The sequence below is a fragment of the Pteropus medius genome, unplaced genomic scaffold (assembly GCF_902729225.1).
Source record: "Pteropus medius unplaced genomic scaffold, Ma_sr-lr_union100, whole genome shotgun sequence".
In the NCBI taxonomy this organism is placed as follows: domain Eukaryota; kingdom Metazoa; phylum Chordata; class Mammalia; order Chiroptera; family Pteropodidae; genus Pteropus; species Pteropus medius.
In genome coordinates, this window is record NW_024354500.1 from 21,306,746 (window position 1) to 21,324,945 (window position 18,200).

At 33.0% G+C, this 18,200-nt stretch overlaps 1 protein-coding gene across 1 annotated transcript in view; it reads right to left on the minus strand.

Moving 5' to 3' along the window:
* COL19A1 (collagen type XIX alpha 1 chain) overlaps positions 1-18,200 on the minus strand; it is a 292,373-nt gene that overhangs the window by 193,807 nt on the left and 80,366 nt on the right. Inside the window, exons 10-11 of the mRNA XM_039853067.1 lie at positions 12,778-12,822; positions 10,397-10,441 (exon numbers count right to left, since the gene is read on the minus strand). Of these exons, the coding sequence (XP_039709001.1) occupies positions 10,397-10,441; positions 12,778-12,822 (90 nt within the window). The remainder of the gene's footprint in view (positions 1-10,396; positions 10,442-12,777; positions 12,823-18,200) is intronic.

The following is an 18,200-nucleotide window of genomic DNA, read 5'->3' on the forward strand; positions in this document are numbered from 1 at the left end:
GATGTGATAAGTGGATAGAGGTTAGCCAAAAGTATTTTGAGCAGTGCGGACACCAATGGACAGTTTTGAGGTGGAAGAGAGCTTAATGAGTTCAAATAACTGAAAAGGTTGGTTTGGCTGCAGCTATAGAAGAAAAGGGCAGCGTGGGGAAAGATGAGTTTAGAAAGGCAAGTATAGGCCATACCATGCAGGACTTCATAGGATATGTTAAGGATGTGAGATTTTAACTTAATAGGAAGCAGCAAATTGTTTTAAACACAAGAGCCACATGATTAGTTTTATAAAGTTCCATCTCTCTGTAATTTGGAGAATGGATGAGAGAAGAGCAAGAGTGAAAACATGGCGATTGGCCAGGAGATGACTAATAAATGAATATGACTTAGTGGTATTGAGGGAGGTAGAGAGAAATGGATATATTTAAACTATAATTTGGAAATAAAACTGATGTTGGACAGAAATTTCAGAGTATTGTTCAATAATAATAATGGTCTTTTTCTTAATTTTAATTAAAATTCCTTAATATGATACTGTTATTACTGTACATATGATGTTCCTTAGGAAGTGTAACATTTTTGCAACTCTCTAAGTGAGCTTGGTCTGTACTTTTCTTTTGGGTTCTATATTGATCAATAACAATTTCCTATCAAGAACCTCATGCTTGCTTTGAATACTGGTATATTAAAGTTTTCTTCTTCAATAATCAATGTCCCCCCAGCTACTGCCCCACTGCTGTTGTCTCCTTCACAGCCAGTTTTTGGGTGGGTTTTCTGAATGCTCTCACCTGTAATTTACTCTTCAACAAACTCTAACTTGGCATCTATCCCCATTATTCCACCAAAGTTACCTTTGCCAAAGTCACCGGTGACCTATAGGGACAATTTTACATGCTCATCTAGGGAGATAATGAGTTAAAGTCCTGGAGTTACTTCTTACTCTTTCACCTTCTGCATCTGTTTCTTCATCTGTAGAAAGAGGATAATAACAGCAGGAGGTTGTTGAGAGGATTAAATGAAATAATTCATTTAAGCTCATGGAAGAAAAGTTCCTGCATGTAGTAAATATTCAACTAAATATTAGCTACTGCCAATATTATCTTATTTGACTTCTAAATATCATTTTGAACATTTAAACACTCACTTTCTTAAACACTTTCTTCTACTTAGTAACACATTCTACTGATTTTCCTTGTACTTCTCCGATGCATCTTTTCCATACTCTTCTTCCTCTACTCAACTTCTGAATGTTTATGTTTCTCCACTCACAATCAGAGGCCTTCTTCTACTTCTCACCTCTATCTTCTTATAATCTCACCCATTGCCATTGCTAGGTGCTGACTATACCCCACTTGTAACTACAGTATAGACTTTTTTTGAACTCCAGGTTCAGGTCTAATTAGATGCCTTACAAACTTGTCAAATTCATGGTATAAACCCCCATCTGAATTTGTTCTTCCTACAATGTACAATGGCCAGAAATGTGATAGTAATCTTTATCACCAGCTTCTCTCTCATCCCAAAATCACCCAAATCATTTGATACTATCTCCAAATTGCATCTCAAATCTATCCAGTTCTCTCCACCTCTACAATTATCGCAAGCTACAATTATCTCTTGCTTGACTACTGCCAAAGTCTCCTAAGGAGTCAACCTACATTTACCCTTTCTACCTTGCATCTTTCACCAATCTACAGTAAGACATGAAACAAGAAGAAAATTTTAAAAATTGGAATGCCAAAAATCATTAAATGTATGTCCTATGATACTATCATATATATTTCATTGCTTTCAACAGAAAAACTAATAGAATTAATAAAATTAGCAAGTAGAACCAATAAGAAAATTGAGTAAACTGACCAAATACTTAATAAAGATACAAAAATCAAGAGCTTTCTCATATATCAGCTATACTCACAGTCCTATGGCTGCCTTATGTTCTTCTCACCACACACACCTTCTCCAAAACCCCATGCATGCACTGTTTGTGAGTCAGCTGAGTTGGCTGCAGGGCTTCAGAGACACAGGTGACTAGACCAGAGGTGAGTCAATTAGATTCTCTATCTTCAGGATGGGGACATGAGACACAGTGACTTTTATTAACCCCAGATATACAAAGGTATGTAAACCGAGGGATGAGGCTGTCATTTTGGAGTGGTCATTTACCCATGAGAAAGCAGAGTCAGGTTGCAAGACAAGCAAGAGAACATAGCAGTTTCATAGAGAGATTATGCAGCCAGAGAAGAAAAGAGAGAATGCAGAACTGTTTAGGTTCTTAAAGGCTTTTTAGTTCCTGATTCCAACCCATCCGAGGCTCAGCCACACTTGGCTAAATCGCAAATCAATATGCATATTTAACAAAAAACCAATCAAAATACCAATGATACCTATATTTTGGAACTAGGTAAATTGATACTAAATTCATAAGAAGACAAAACTAAAAACAAGCACGTATTCAGCATATTACTATGTGCCAGGCACTGGTTAGGATACTTTCTATGCAGATATCATTTAAGTGTTACACAAACCCAATAGGTATCGTTATTATTCCCAGTTCAAAGATGAGGACAAAGATAGAGTGGGTAAGTATCCAAATTTAAACATCTAGCAAGCAGCACTATAAATGTGTAAAAATATACAAGAAAACATTTGAAAAGAAGAGTAATAAAACTGATGTTAGTGCTAGATGTTAAAATATATTATAAAAGTGAAAATAATTAAAATAGAGAAAGCAATATAGTAATTAACGGACAATACATACACCTAAAGTAATCTTCATATATAAAAATTGGAATATGATAAAAACAGCATCATGAACAAATGTTTAAGGAAATTATTATCATACACGGTTTTGGGGGGAAAGTTAAATTTCATCTTCATCTCACGATAGTCATTAAAATAAATTTGATGTTGAAGAAAGGGTTAAAAGCTATAAAAACAAAACTAGAAGAAAATATGAGTGAATATTAAACTGATTTCTTGAAGCATAGGAATTCAAAACATAGAGGTAATTAAGGAAATCAGAAAAGACTCAAGTCGAACAAGAAATTCAGAATTTATATTTATCAAAAAACAACGAGCATTGAAGGCTAACCTTAATATGAGAATAACATTTGTAACATATATGATATAGGATTATTATCTGGGGTGTGCATGTGTGTAAATATTTAATGTAATGTAAAGAAATAAAGAAATAAAAAGTTAAATAGAAATAATATTTAAAAATTGGTAAACATTTTTAAAATGGAATATTTAAAGCTAGTGCGGGTAGAATAAGGTTGCAACCACTACTTGCAAATGCGTAAACTTATTTTTTAAAAAGAACTTTAAAGAAAGTAATTTGAACATATGTATCAAGAATATTAAAAATTTCCATACTCATCAACCCAATAATTCTAATTACTAAAATCCAGTTTAAAGAAAAAAGAAGGGATGTGTTTAAAGATGCTTGCCAAAGTATGCTAATTCTGCATTATGTATACTAGCTAAAACAAAAAAAAATTAAAAACAACAAAAAAATAGGAAAGACTTAAGTCTCCAACAACAATGGAATGGCCAAATAAAATATTATATAGCCATATAGGGAAATATTATGCAGTTATTAAAAAATTAGAAGGCCATTTAATACTCATGATATATTATAGCCTTTGATGGTTATTCTCCTCTTTTTCATGTCTCTCCTCTTTTTTTGGCATTTCACTTTTCCTATAATCGCTATTAAAAGATGCAACAATAGAGGGTTAAACATATTTCACATAATCTAGAGTTATTCGCTAGCACTTTTAAGAACCAAGAAAATGACACACGATCAGTAATGACTAATGTTCAGCCTCTAGCTTGGCTGTGGGATTACCATCCCTTCCCAATTGCCTGCTACCAGGGTTAATTGAAAGTTGGCATGGTTACTCTCATACCAATTGGCACTGACCACAGATAAATTTCTGTGATTTTTGAAATCACAGTTATTATTTTACTCCATCTGTTCTCTTCATTTTTCAAGTCAGCTGTTAAATCGAACAAGTAACTCCTTTCTAAAAGTCGTAGAAGTTTTTACATATTAGCAGGGTAAATGAAGCAATCGCATAACATGTTAATGATCAGAATTCTACAAGGTGAATCAGGAGAGAATTCACAGGAAGTAAGGCGACATGTCGACAGTGATGATGGGAAAGTGCTATATTTATAATAACAGCATTTAAAATTTTTGCATTAATTTTGAATACCAGGTGTAATTGCCACAAGTTTTAATAGTAAAATTCTAAAAACACATGTCAATTTTAACCTCCTTTTTCCAGTTGTTCTAGACTCAGTTTTACTTTAGCTAAAATTAACAGTCACACGAGACTATATAAAAGTACTAAATAATTCTTTAATTTTTTGATATATTATTCTATTCTCATTCTAACTAAGAATGTAATTTTTCTATATTTTCTATTATTCATAAAGCATCTCTATGACTTCAAATATGAAAATACCTTTTGACACATCTATAAGCCCTACTATATAAATATAATATTAAGAATTAAAATTACACTGTAAGTCATGGAAGAAGGAGAAGAATAAATATTCTAGCATCTAAATCTATTCAACCTTTTTACTCTGAAGTGAAGTTTAAGTATCATATTAAAATAAGAAAAAGTTTGTCTCATTTGGGTTCAATTTATTACAAAAGTGATCTCATTTTCACCCTCTATATATCCATACTATGCAGCACAATATCATCAAGAGGTGGCATCTATATTCCCATTCCTTGAATGTGGGCTGGTTTTGAGACTTGTTTTGGCCAACTGAATGTGGCATGCTAGCTCTGAGCTGGGGGCATCAAGAGGCCTTATGTGCTCTGCTTGCTCTCTTTTGACCCCTGTCTTTTTCTTAAGAACAAGACCAAGATATTCGTTGGAGGATGAGTAGATATGTTATCTATCAGAGCCAATCTAGACCAGCCATTCTCAGCCAGTCTGCCTGATGAAAAGAGATATATAAGCAAAAGATCAACTGAGACTAGAGAATCAATGAGCTAACCTCAGTCTAAATTGCTAACCCATAGAATTACAACTTAGGTAAATGAAATTTGTTTTTAGCCACTATATTTTGGGGTAATTTGTTACATGATAGTAGCTAACTAACATATCCTCTTGTCTTTTGCTTACTTGTTTAGAAAGAAAATTAAGAGGTAATATCCTTAGGCAACTAAAAATTATATATAATTCTATAAAATCTATTTTCTCAAATATCAATATTCAAATTTTTTTTACACATTTTGGCTATTGGGAAGATTAACACCAATGAGTACCTTTTACTTATGAGGTACTATGTGACATTTACAACAATCTTACAAAGTAGGAATTATCTTTATTTTATAGAAAAGGAGACTAAGGTGAAAAAAAAAAATGGCAAGGAAAATGTCCAGATTCACATAGCTGTCATGACAGAACTGGATTGGAACATGGAACACAGGAATATATAAATCCATTTATTCTATGATAAGTCACCATCAGGTCCACAAGTCAAGTCTAGGCTCTTTTTGGAGTTGTATTTTAGAAACTAGAAATGTGTGCTCTCTACTGAATGACCTAGATGCTGCCTTCCAAATTTTCTGAAGAATGCTTTATGTATATTATATGACTTACTAACTTGGGCCTTTTCTCATTCTCTAAAAAATTTTAAATGACCAAAATATCACAGTTACCCTTTAAAATTCTCAATTCAAATTCTATATGCAATTACTATAACAACCGAATGAAAAAGTAACTAATGTAAAAATACATTCTAGTGTAAAGGTCTTGATTTATTTGAAGCCATAATTGTTATTTCTGGTAACAAATTATTACAATTGATTGCCTGATTGACTATAATCTCATAGTATTTGACGCTAAAAGTCAATATTTTAGTTATTTACTGGCAGGCAAACATTTATTGAATTAAGTATGAAATTTTAATCAATTTATGAGAAATAAAGCTGCCAATCATGCTTATTAGCCTAGTATTTATGTATCAGGACTATAGGGTGCTGATACATTTTTAATACTGAAAACAAAAGCAACAAAATAACAGAAAGTGGAGTCAGTGTTGCTTCTCTTTAATAATCACTTGACTAGAAACTGAAATGAATGATTAAGCTATAAAATAAATAAGGTCATTTTCTAGGAAGCATTTCCATTCCACCTACCAGATCTTCAAAAGTAGCTACCAAAGGCAAAAGACTACACATCATACATAAAATCAACACTAAGTCTAAATATATTTTATTTTAGTCTGGCCTATGAAAATTTAAATTATATCATCTGAAAATTTCCCTATGTTGACTGTTTATAAAAGAAATGCAAATGATTGGATATATGGCTTAATTATAAATAACGTCAAATAATTTTGGAGTAGTAAAGCATACTTGTACTTTACCATAAATTATTACAGACATTTTAATAATTTTATTCATTTGAATATCGCATTTTATACAGAATTCTATAATTATAATGGTTAAATAAATCATCTAAGAAGAATAATCAGTGGGATGTTATTCCAGTGAATTTTGTCAGGTAAAAATATTTGTGACAGCTATAAAACCATAGTAATAAATATTTAACATAATTTTCTGATTTAAATAAATATCTTATATCATACAGCATTTTAGGACCTAGATAACACTCTGGTAACAGGACAATAAAAACCATAATTTTCACTGGAAATTTACAACAATTTTTCAAAGATTTAAGAAGTGAATTAAAGATGGAACCATATGCATTTATTTGTTTTGTAATTGTGTTTACTGTTATTAGTTTAACTCAGAGTAGAAGAAAAGACCAGTAATCAAGATGATCAAAGTAGGTAATGTGTATAAATTTAAACAAGAAGAATAAGCCAGAACCTGCTTCACCATGAACACTCTTAGCTACAGAAATGTCAAATGCTGGATATTGTCCATACTCCCTTCATGGTTCATGAAGAAAAGCTCATTTGATTGTTCTTTTTTCCTTTTCACTAAACTTAAGTGATCTTTAAAAGACCAGATCATTTTAATTCTTCAAATGGAAAAGTTCCGCACTAGTGGAAACATTTTAGATCCTTGTAATGATTTGCTACTAAATGTGCCCATGTTAACTTAAATGTCACTCTTGAGTGAACTGAAATTGACATTTTATCTAGAAAATATAGGAAAAATGTTAGGAAAAGTGTGGCATGGGTAGCAGTTGCCACCTGTTTCTCTCTCATGATCAAATGATATTTAACAACAAAATTCAGTAGAATCACATTTAACACTGAAGAAATTAATTTTTAAACTTCAGGGCTGGAATGACACCATAAAAGAATGACAATTTAAAAAGCAAACTAAATCACATTATTTGAAGCAATTAAAAATATTGAATACTGTAACAAAGCAAATATTTACATCTGCTTTTTTATTTGCTGCTTCTTTTCATAAATGTAACCAAATAATACTCCTATTTTCACAAGGACTAAAAATAAAATCTTGGGCTCAGGGTTTACGAATGATGATCACTTCCATGAACCTTTGCTAAATGACCTTTTTCCAATGTGATGTTCAGAGTTTTAGTTCATACATTTACATTTGGTCATTTAACAAGAGTCTGACTGCATCATTGCTAGGAAGATCGACAGTATGAGGATAACTGTCACAACAAGAGTAGACTCTCCATTTCATTCACTGGAAGTAGTTGCCCACACAACACCTACAATACTGAAGTAACGTAAGGAAAATCTCCCAAAGAAGGGATGTTTAAGATCACTCCCATAGGAACAGAGACGCCAAAATATGGACCTTAGTGGGGGAATATTTCTCAGCCAGAGTATAGATCTCATTCCTCCTGCCTCATGAACAGTGCTATTAGAGTCAAAGGATCCTTCAATGATGCTCACCTGACTTTGCCAGCCAGGAATGGGGCGGTGAGATGAGGTCACTTCTACATGATAAACAAGATCATGATAAACCTGGAAATAACTGTCTTCTGGGAGAGCCCTGACAGTACAAGTAACTAATTTTTGAGAGAATGAACCACCCCTTGAGTACTTTTTACTTGAGGACCGACTTGGCTGAATTGTGTTTGCCCAGGTATTATCTGAGTTTTTGCCACTGTAAATTGCTATCAACTGAGGAATATACTTTCAAATGAAGTCCTCTATACTTGTTTAAGTTTCATGGGTTCTTCTCTGGACTAAAATCAGCATGTTTGACACATTAAGGAACCTTTTCATCTGGCTTAAGAGTTGAACTGGCCTGAAGGCTAGTTTTCCAGCCATAATGAAAAGCAGCAGATATCTCTACTTGGTTTATACTGGATTACAGAAATGACAACTGAAAATCATCAGATTGTATTTCATTTTTGACAGTTGATATAATTTTTCTTTTTTGCTCAGTAGCCATGTGTCTTTGGTAGATACGACATCTCTGAAAAACTTCCCTAATTATTTTATTTTGAGACTAGTGAATTTTGTCATTTAAAACAGTCAAACTTTAAACATGGCGAAGGCCACAATAAGGTAATTAAAGAAGGAAAGTAGGTTTTATAGTACCTATATACTCAGTTTTCTACAAAGAACCAAAATTCAAATTAGATGGTCTTTGTTCATAAAACAAATTATATTGTTAGCAGTTTAAGACTATCATGCTGGTGTCATGTGAAAGTGAGTGCTTCACATTTTTTATTTAACTAATCTAGAAAGAAAAAGTTTATAATCTAGAAACAAAAAGATGACCTCGATTATTTACTTTATGGAAAACATATGTGGTTAAAATCAGAATGCATAATATATAACACTGAAAAATAATATATTTGATATATGGTAAATAATATAGAATGTATTTTTTAACATAAGGTTTATTATGTGAATCTTACATCTGACTATAGACCATTTGAATTCTAACTCTCATTCAAGTATTGTCTTTTTGTAGCTTTATTTCTTCTAGATATCTCAATCGTTCTCCATAAATATGTTCACCTTATTGTGAAATTGACTACTTGAAAGCAAATGTTCTTCGATATGAGATATTAGAAGGGAAATCTTTGAAGTCAAATATATTGAATGTTTTTCAATACCTCAGAGCCTGTGAGAATCAATTTATTACTGACCAATACTAACTATATATAAAAATATCAAAATAACCACTAATATTTTAGTGAGATGGTGACTTTAAATTGCAGGTAATATATGTTTTTCTTGCTTACTCACTTATTCCTACAGGTAAAATCCCATTAAATAAAATAGGAATATGTGTTAATAAAGCATTTATTTAAAGGCATGGCCTTGCAATAACTTATTCTAAAGCAAAAATATTCTCAGAATTTTTAAGAAGAGCGACTCACTTTTAAATGTCATCGCTTAATCGAATTATCCTCAATTATGATTATGACTATCCTTTTTTCTCCCTCCCAGTTCTATGAGCAAAATAATTATCCAGTAGTTTACAACATGTGTAATTTATCTTATGATTATAGTAAATGCTCATTCTGTCTATAAACACTTGTTGAAGAAGCAAATAATTGATCACCACCCAAAAAACTAAATATAGGCAATACTGTCTAATTTGAGATGATCTCTTTCTCTCTCTAGACCTCTTTCTTGCTGTCCAATTACTTGACATCTTATTAAATAAAAGAATGGTATTTTTTGTTCTATTTAAAAATAAAAGTAGAGTTATAAAATGCAGAAGGATTCAAAATGATTGCCTAAAGGGAAATTTTGACTAAATTACTTCCCAATCTCTGTACTTTCAGTAGAAAGCTGCAAATGTGTAAAACAATGACTGCTAGACTATTAGGTTAAATGCTTCCCTCAGCTCCTATCTGGCCCTCTCCATAAGGTTTTCTTTGCCTCTGGGGCTGGTAACTAAAACCATGTGGTGTTTAAGGAGTCCACTGTAACTCAATATAAAATATTACATCATCCTTGTTGTTTTCCTACACCTTGCCCCTACCATCTAAACCATCCCTTTATTAAACTCTTTCAAACTATTCTGAGTGCTCCATCTCTTTTCTGTTGAACCCTATTACAGTTAGTTCTTACTTATGTCTTCAGGAAAATTCCACTAATAAACCAGGTATATATATAAACAAAGCATTTATTTAAAGACTTGGACATCTAGTGTATCAATGATGCTATAACACAAAAATATAATGCTTAGTAAATGTCTGAATCATTTACATATTGATGGAATGTATTTAACAAGAAATGTCTAGATATAACTACTATCCAAACATGTTTAGAAAGATTTCTGACGCACATTAATATATGAAGTCTACTTTAACTGAAGGAAATATTTTCAATCATTTCTATAAAATTATTGAATTGCTTATATGAAAGCACAAAACAAATTAGATATTCCACTTCAAAAATTTTCAAGAACATAATTTGTTTTTACAAATGTGTATGTAAAGAGAGATATTTACCTTTTCACCAATTTCTCCTTTGCTGCCTTTAAAATCTTGTTCTTCCTGCAGGAGAGAAATGTATATAAGAATAGGAAAACTACTTTTAACACATATAATTATTTTAATAATAATGATAGCGTGTCTAACACTGAAAAAATCAATAATTATGAAGACCATTTCTAATATGTAAGCTCTAAACCAATATTAAGTTATATAAAATTTAAATATTGCTAAATACCGAAGGGACAATTTTCTAGGGTACAAGCAGCTCCACTACTTCCAATGCAATTTAATCTCCATAAAACTTAATTTCTCCATATATAGTACCTTTCTCATAGATGTTTTGAGAATTGAAAGCATCAACAGAGTGCCTGGCACAGACTAAGTCAGCCATTATTGTCATTAATAGTATTTATTTCACTAGATCCAGTAGAAACTTCCTCCTCAAACTGACTTCAACAGAACACTGTTCCAGTGAGAGTTGCATGAGGGATAAGTTCAGGTCTGAACTCCAGAGTTCTGGCTCCAGCTCCGACACCAGAGTCATGCTCTTCACCACCTACCTCTCAGCCACAGGAAGGGGACTGGCTCCCAACCAACCACCATATTTATTCTAAAAGGTATAAGTCCCCTTTTCTTTAGCTAAACCCTCTCTGATCTGACAAGCTTATTTTCCCACTTAATTCTGCACAGATATTTATACTACTGATGTCTTATTATACAGTCAACAAATATTTATTGAACACCAAATACATGTCAGACACTTATGACAACATAGCCAGCAAGTAAGTCTCCAGGATGGGTCATATTCACCCCTCCACCCCTAAGAAGCACTCAGTAAACATTTCCTGAGTGTACCAAGACAAGGATGAAGGGTTTCTTATCTCTAGGTTTTTTTCTGTAATGCTTCAATGAGGTAACACTTAATATGATTAAAATTTGTGTTTTAAAAAAAGAAATGCCAGGTTTTTATTATATGTATAGTCTCCTTGTGTATACTCTACATGTAATACATATAATCAAATATATGTATTCGTGTATATGTAAATATACAAACATTATTAAACAATTATTTCTGCTTCATCTACCCTCAAAAAAGGTATCATGAAAGAAAATAGGTTAATATTTGGGTATATATGCCACTGAATGCATGTTCTATCTGTTTTTCTACCATTTTTCCTAAAATATAGACTTTAACTTGATCTGTTAATTCAAGCTGACATCGAAGCCACTAAACACGCCTAGTACATTAGCCACAGTGAGAGCATGATGCGGCCACCACAAACAGCTGCTGGAAAGTCCAAAACTATTTCCCGACAGATAAATCTGCACATCCCTTGGCTTGCAACTCGACTCCCAGATGCAGCACATGCTGTATCAATGGGTTTTGTCTAGAATTGCTGTGAAAAAATTCAGAAGCTGCCATTTCACCACTGCTGGTTCAATCTTATTATCTTTATCAAGCCAAGTAAAGGAAGATTTTTCAAAAGTTATATCTATTAATAAGTGCTTATCTTTCTTAGTGGTAATTTTTAGATACAAAGAAAAACCTAGATGTAATAGTAACTTCTTGACATCTTGTTGCTAAGACCTATAAAACCTCTCCAGAGCATAGAAATGATGTGCTTGGCTACAGTGGGCATCTACAATTGCATTGATAATGCTCTCCCCTATGGTGGTATTATCTAGGTGGTATAACGACAGCTGGCCCCTACCTCTCCAGGAAATTGGAAAAGACCAGTCTCTGTGTTTCTAGTAATGCTGGTCATATATACCAATATCCCTTCCCAAGAGGAGAAAGCAGCCCTTGGACAGTAAAAGGGTACAAGCAAAGCTCACCTTGGTTAAGAGAAAGATACTAGGCACAGAAAGAAGGAGCCTAGCCAATGCAAAATTCTCTATTTATTGTAAATTTATCTTTTTGAAGAGATTAGTTGTAGCATCTTTATAGTATTTAATATTTTATGTCATTGTAATTATTATGTTTAGCTCAACCTAGAATATACAAAAAGGAAGATAAATAAGAAATAACCAAATATAGCCAAAGGTAGTAAAAACTGTTCCATTATTCACTTTAGACTGACAAATAACAGTGAAAACATTTCTAGAGCAGCTATGTACACTCCCATGGCCCCCAGCAAGCACAACTGTTGAGTTCTCTGGAGGAGAGAGTTGCAAAAGCTCTGAGAAAGCTCTCTCCTAGCATGGTTGGCCCCTTTGAGAAGGGTTTGCTTCCATGGGTTCTCTTTGGAAAGATCTGTCAGTGGCTTTCTGAAAGAGGCTTTCTTCCAGGAAATTAAGTTTCATCAAATACATTTTCTGAACCTTTACCGTATTATGTACAAATTCATTTTTTAAGATGTTAAAATTCTTATATGAAACATTCAAAAACTCTTTACCTTTTTGCCAGGTAAGTTTGGAGCTCCATGTAAACCATTTCCACCCTAAAAAATAAATGTTATTAGCCATTAAAAAAAAATGAATAAAGAAATTTTTTGCGGTCCTTAACAACTAACTAATGTTGCAGGGAAAGATAGCCTATTACTGAATGTCTATCAAGTGCAGGGGCTTTCCATCTGTTCCTTGTCTCACAAATAAAGGTCTAGTACTTCCATTTATCAAAGAAGAAAGCGGAGACTCTAAGAGGTTCAGTAACATGACCAAGGTCACCCAACTAGAGGCATTACCTGAGATTTGAATTGAGGTCTCTGACTCCACAGCCCATATTTTCCCATATGCTATTTAGTATCCCTTATTTCATTTTCTCTCTTTCAAACTTCTGGGCATATTAAAGTCTGACATAGGCTTTCTATGAGCCAGGGACTATTCTTACAACAAATCTGTAATCATCTGTAATTATGTTATTACAGATGATTACACAATCAATTGGAGATAGAACTGAAATTCGAACTCACACACATCAGCTCTGTGCACCTAACTATCCTACATTCACTCATGGAAAAGATTTAATTCTGGCTTCTAAGTGATCTCTTGCCTAAAAACTGAAGCTAGCTAGCTAGCTAGCTATCTGTCATCTATCAATTATCTATCATCTATCTGCATATATATATACACACACACACACATAAATGCATATTTACTTTCTTGCTTTTATCTGTTGAATGCTTTTAGACCAAATTTGAAGACATACTCAATGTCATTTTACTTGAAACAATTACTTGGAAGAGATTTTAGTTGCTTCCATTCATCTGATTTCTGTCTTGGGTAAAAAGGTTTCTAGCACATGCACATCAGTTTCCATTACTGGAACTCATGGGTCATCTCTTTGACAAGTCTGGTTTGTGGCACCAGCACACCAGCTAGAATAAGATACTCCTGGGAGGATGTGCATATTCTCGATGGAGGCTTAGGAATTTACCTGCCTATAGGAATTGACTTTAGCTCCTGAGTCTCCAGGTTTAGACAAGTTAAAATAAACTCACAATCCTACTGACCTGCATTATTTCTAGCAAACATTTATAATTAATTTATAAGGCAACGGTTTTTTGAGTATTACCTAGAATAAAGTTAGATATCATTTCTCAGAATTCCTTATATAAAATTCAAATATACGAAGAAAACTATCACATCTTTGAACCTTAAAGTAAAAATAATACAGTATGTCTAATTCTAAAGCAGTCTTTATTTTTCATTAATTAATTCATTTTTGGAAAGTTTTAATCATTTTCATCAGAGGTGTGCTGCTGTATACATGCACACATATTTTAAAGGCTTATGCTTTTCTTATCTAAGTGTTCCTCAGTATAACTGTTATCATCATACTATATACTAAACACTAAAGGCAAAACTTTGTTGCTAATGTAATTAACTGCTGAAGCATCAATAAAATATAAGGTACTTATCTATGTAATAAATATTTGTATTATTAAAATTTTTTGTTATATTTCTAGACCTCAGACATCACACATATTAGAAACTTCCAATTTCATTTGATCAAGTAATAGTAAAAGCACATTTGATGGCAGGGAACGTTCCATGGAAATTAATATTCTGCTACTCATTGCAGAAATATGTTCACTTGTCTATAAAGAGAAGAATTATTTTCATCAGGTGGTCCAATATAATGTTTTACATCATATTCAAGTTATACATAATAGCAAGATTTAACATGTAATCCAGTAACAGACACTGATACAGTATACATTGCCAAAAATTTTTTTGGAAAAAAAAAGTAGTGACAATATCTCCTCTTTTTCTTTGCTCACAGCCCCCTCCTAGGTCCCATGTGCTCTGAGTCCTGGCACCTAAAATCTGACCTTTAGCATATGTCAGGTTAGGGTTACAACCAGACAAACTAAAATTCTCTAAAACTGTGATATTAAGAATTCTCTCTTTAAAAACCTGTGTTTAATAAACATGGGTTTTTTGTTGCAATTTAAATATGTTTTTCTATGGCCAGTGTTATTTGGTCTCTGTTCTTTCTTGACTAAAAATTTGTAAACATAACTCTAAACTCCAAGATAATCCAATGGACACCACTGCTTACTCTGATAGGATATGAGTCAGTGTCACTGTCACACCAACATGTGGAAGACTCTGAGATACTGTTGAAACTTTTGAAGCTTAAAGTTTGCAACTCTGGTATTCAGAAACATATTTTTCTCCTCACCGATTTTCTTGAAGTTACCAGAGATGTCTTACTTAGAAACTTATAATCATTTAAAATTGTTTGTCATTTTTCTACTCCTCGAGGGATAACTTAGCATATTTGTTTTTGTTTCTATCTCAAAAAAAGATTTATTAACTAGTATAAAAACTAAAAAAGAAAATAGTCTTTGAGAACAAAATGCTGTCTAACAGATGATGCCTCTGTCAGGACTTTATTTAAAACCTAATTTAGGTCAACAGAATGAGCCCTCCTTCATGCTCACTCTGAAGTGCAGTTTCAAAGCTCTGGTGCCCCATGCACATTGGATTAAATTAAATTCTACACAATAAATGGCTGCCTAAGATTACTGGATGGGCAGATATTGGTTGCTTTGTCTGAACTACATTGTTCCTCCTTCCTCTCAGTCTCACTCGGCATGTGGGAAAAACAAGAAGCTTCTCCTCTGGCTTCCAAACAGTGTTTTAGCCCATAATTGAAATAAAATTATCATCGATGTTTCCAACGGCAACCAAAACTTTTAAAACTTGTTTCTGAGGCGTATGCTTCCTATTACAGGATTTCCATCAAAGACCCTGTGTCTCCTGTTACGAATTCAAGCTACAGATGGGCAAATGAATAAATGAATAATGTAAAGCAGGGCAAAATCTTAATGTTGCTGCTGATAGCACTGCTACCATGTTATTACTGTAATACCGAGCATGTCTTCAACTTTATGGAGCAATCAAAAGCATCCTTTCTAGAATTCAAAGTAATCCCTTTGAGAAGATTTTGGGTGGCGGGGCGGGGGGAACGGGTATAATATAGGGCTAGCTGGTGGCTTTCTGAAAAACCGATTGAAGTACTTCATTTTACCTTCCTTTTATCACTGCACATTTCCTTGAAGTAAATACTGCTAGACATAAAAGATAAATTAATAGTTTTCCTGATTCCTTTGACACTGGAATCAATGTCTTGTTATGCAGAGAATACATGTTGTCTGAAGGACACTTGATAAGGAATCACACTCCCAGAGCTATAGTTTATAAAGCTAGTACCAATGAGACCAAGCAAAGAAAAGTAGATTAAGTAGTAAACAAAAATTTGCTAATAACTAGATCTAAACTCAGAAAATAGAAAGTTATGTACTGGGTTGTGTTGTTTCTTTTCTTTAAATAGGCATTCAGCTTTTGATTAAAAAGTCTAAGATCCTATTATAACATTGTTTCTATATTTAAAAAACTAATGTGACCTATCATTTCGCATAAAATATATTTTCCAGGAACATAATCTTTTGTATGAATTTAGTGTACGTTTGGAAATATATCAATATTTTACTACTAATTCATATTAATTAAGAAAAAATTTAATGTTAATGTTGAGTAAAATAGTTGGAAGAAACATCTGAAGTGGAATTCTAGAATTTTAGCATAAAAGCCAGTAAAAGAGGTAGTCAAAAGTAAATCTGATTCTGATTTCATGTATCAGTAACTTGACTTCTACATTTTTGACTACAGTTTTGCTTTATTCACTACATAATCTTTGAAAATTTAATTTTTATATGGTTCTTAAATTGTTGGCACTAGAATATTTAGGGAAATAAAGTATTTACCCCTTATTTTTTCCAGATATCTCATACAATTTTATATCGAGGAAGAGTTTTTGAATTCTTTATATTTGCTAAATCTTTAACGTAGCTAATATATAGGGATACATTATTACATTCATGCTCAGGATAGACAAATTTAAAACATTCTTAATCATAAAATAAATAAGACCCTATTATTACTTATTTTTAAGGGTCATTTCAAAGAAGGGGAACCCAGCACACCAAATGTAACGTATGCTGATACATGTCCTAATCATAGTAATGTATGTATGGGGAGTTAGTAGTAACAGAACTCAACATCTAGTATCTCAAAACCTTCTAACCCAAGTGTGTAATCACATGCAGGTGCCCATACCTAGGAAACAAGAAGGATGGCTATTATTGATTATAGGGACAAGTAGAAATTCATACACTTATATTTACCACCTCCACAAAAGAATCTGTTGAGTACTGACTCTCCTCCAAGCTTCTTAAAGTTAAGTATTTTGCTGTTTAATTTGCATTGTGGAGAGCAAAACAAACAAAAAATCTAGGTGTGGATACTAAAACAATGTTTTCTGAACTCAAATTAACCTTCCTCAAATTTCTGCCCATTGGTCTTATTTCACACAGGAAAAAAAATCTATGAGTCTTACTGTACATGACATCCCTTTGTGTCACTATCAAGCCTTCTATTCAGTAAATTAATTACTTTTTAAATGATAGTTTGGGTATTTACCCCCCAAAAAACTGAAAACATTTATCCACAAAGATATATGCACCCCAATGTTCACAGCAACATTATTCCTGGTGGCCGAGACATGGAAGCGACCAAGGTATCTTATGATGACTGCATAAAGAAGATGTGTACATATACACAATGGAATATTACTCAGCCATAAGAAAAGGTGAAAAACTGCCATTTGCTACAACATGGATGGATCCTGAGATAATTGTGCTACATGAAATAAGTCAGATAGAAAAAGTTGAAAATCATACGATTTCACTCATATGTGGACTATAAAACTGAAAGCAACAAACAAACATAACAAACAAACAAAACGAACAGAGAGTCATGGACACAGACTGTGGCGTAGTGGTTACCAGAGTGAAGGAGGAGGGGAGAGGTAGGTAGGGGTTAAAAGGGGTCAAATATTTGGTCATGGAAGAAAATCTGTTTGGGTGGTGAACACACATGTAATACATATGACAATGTTGAATTGTACACTTAAAACTTATTTGATTTTGTTAATCAATGTCACCCCCCAATAATTTTTAATTTAATAAATAAATAAATAAATAAACAAACAAACAAATAAATAAATAATAGTTTGGAGTCCCTTGATATTATGGTCATTGTTCTCTGGGCACCTGCTGGTCAGCCAATATTGTGTCTTTTAAAATGTAGCACTCAGAATTCAGCATATCACTCCAGAAATAGTTTCATCCACACAGAATAGGGAGCAAGACTGTTAACACACACACACACACACACACACACACACACACACACACACACACACACACCCACCTTGTTCTGAATACTATACTGCCTCCATTAATGCAACTTGCTTTTTTTAATGCTAAATTGCTTACGTAAGTTGAGCTTGTAGTCAGCTACAACCATT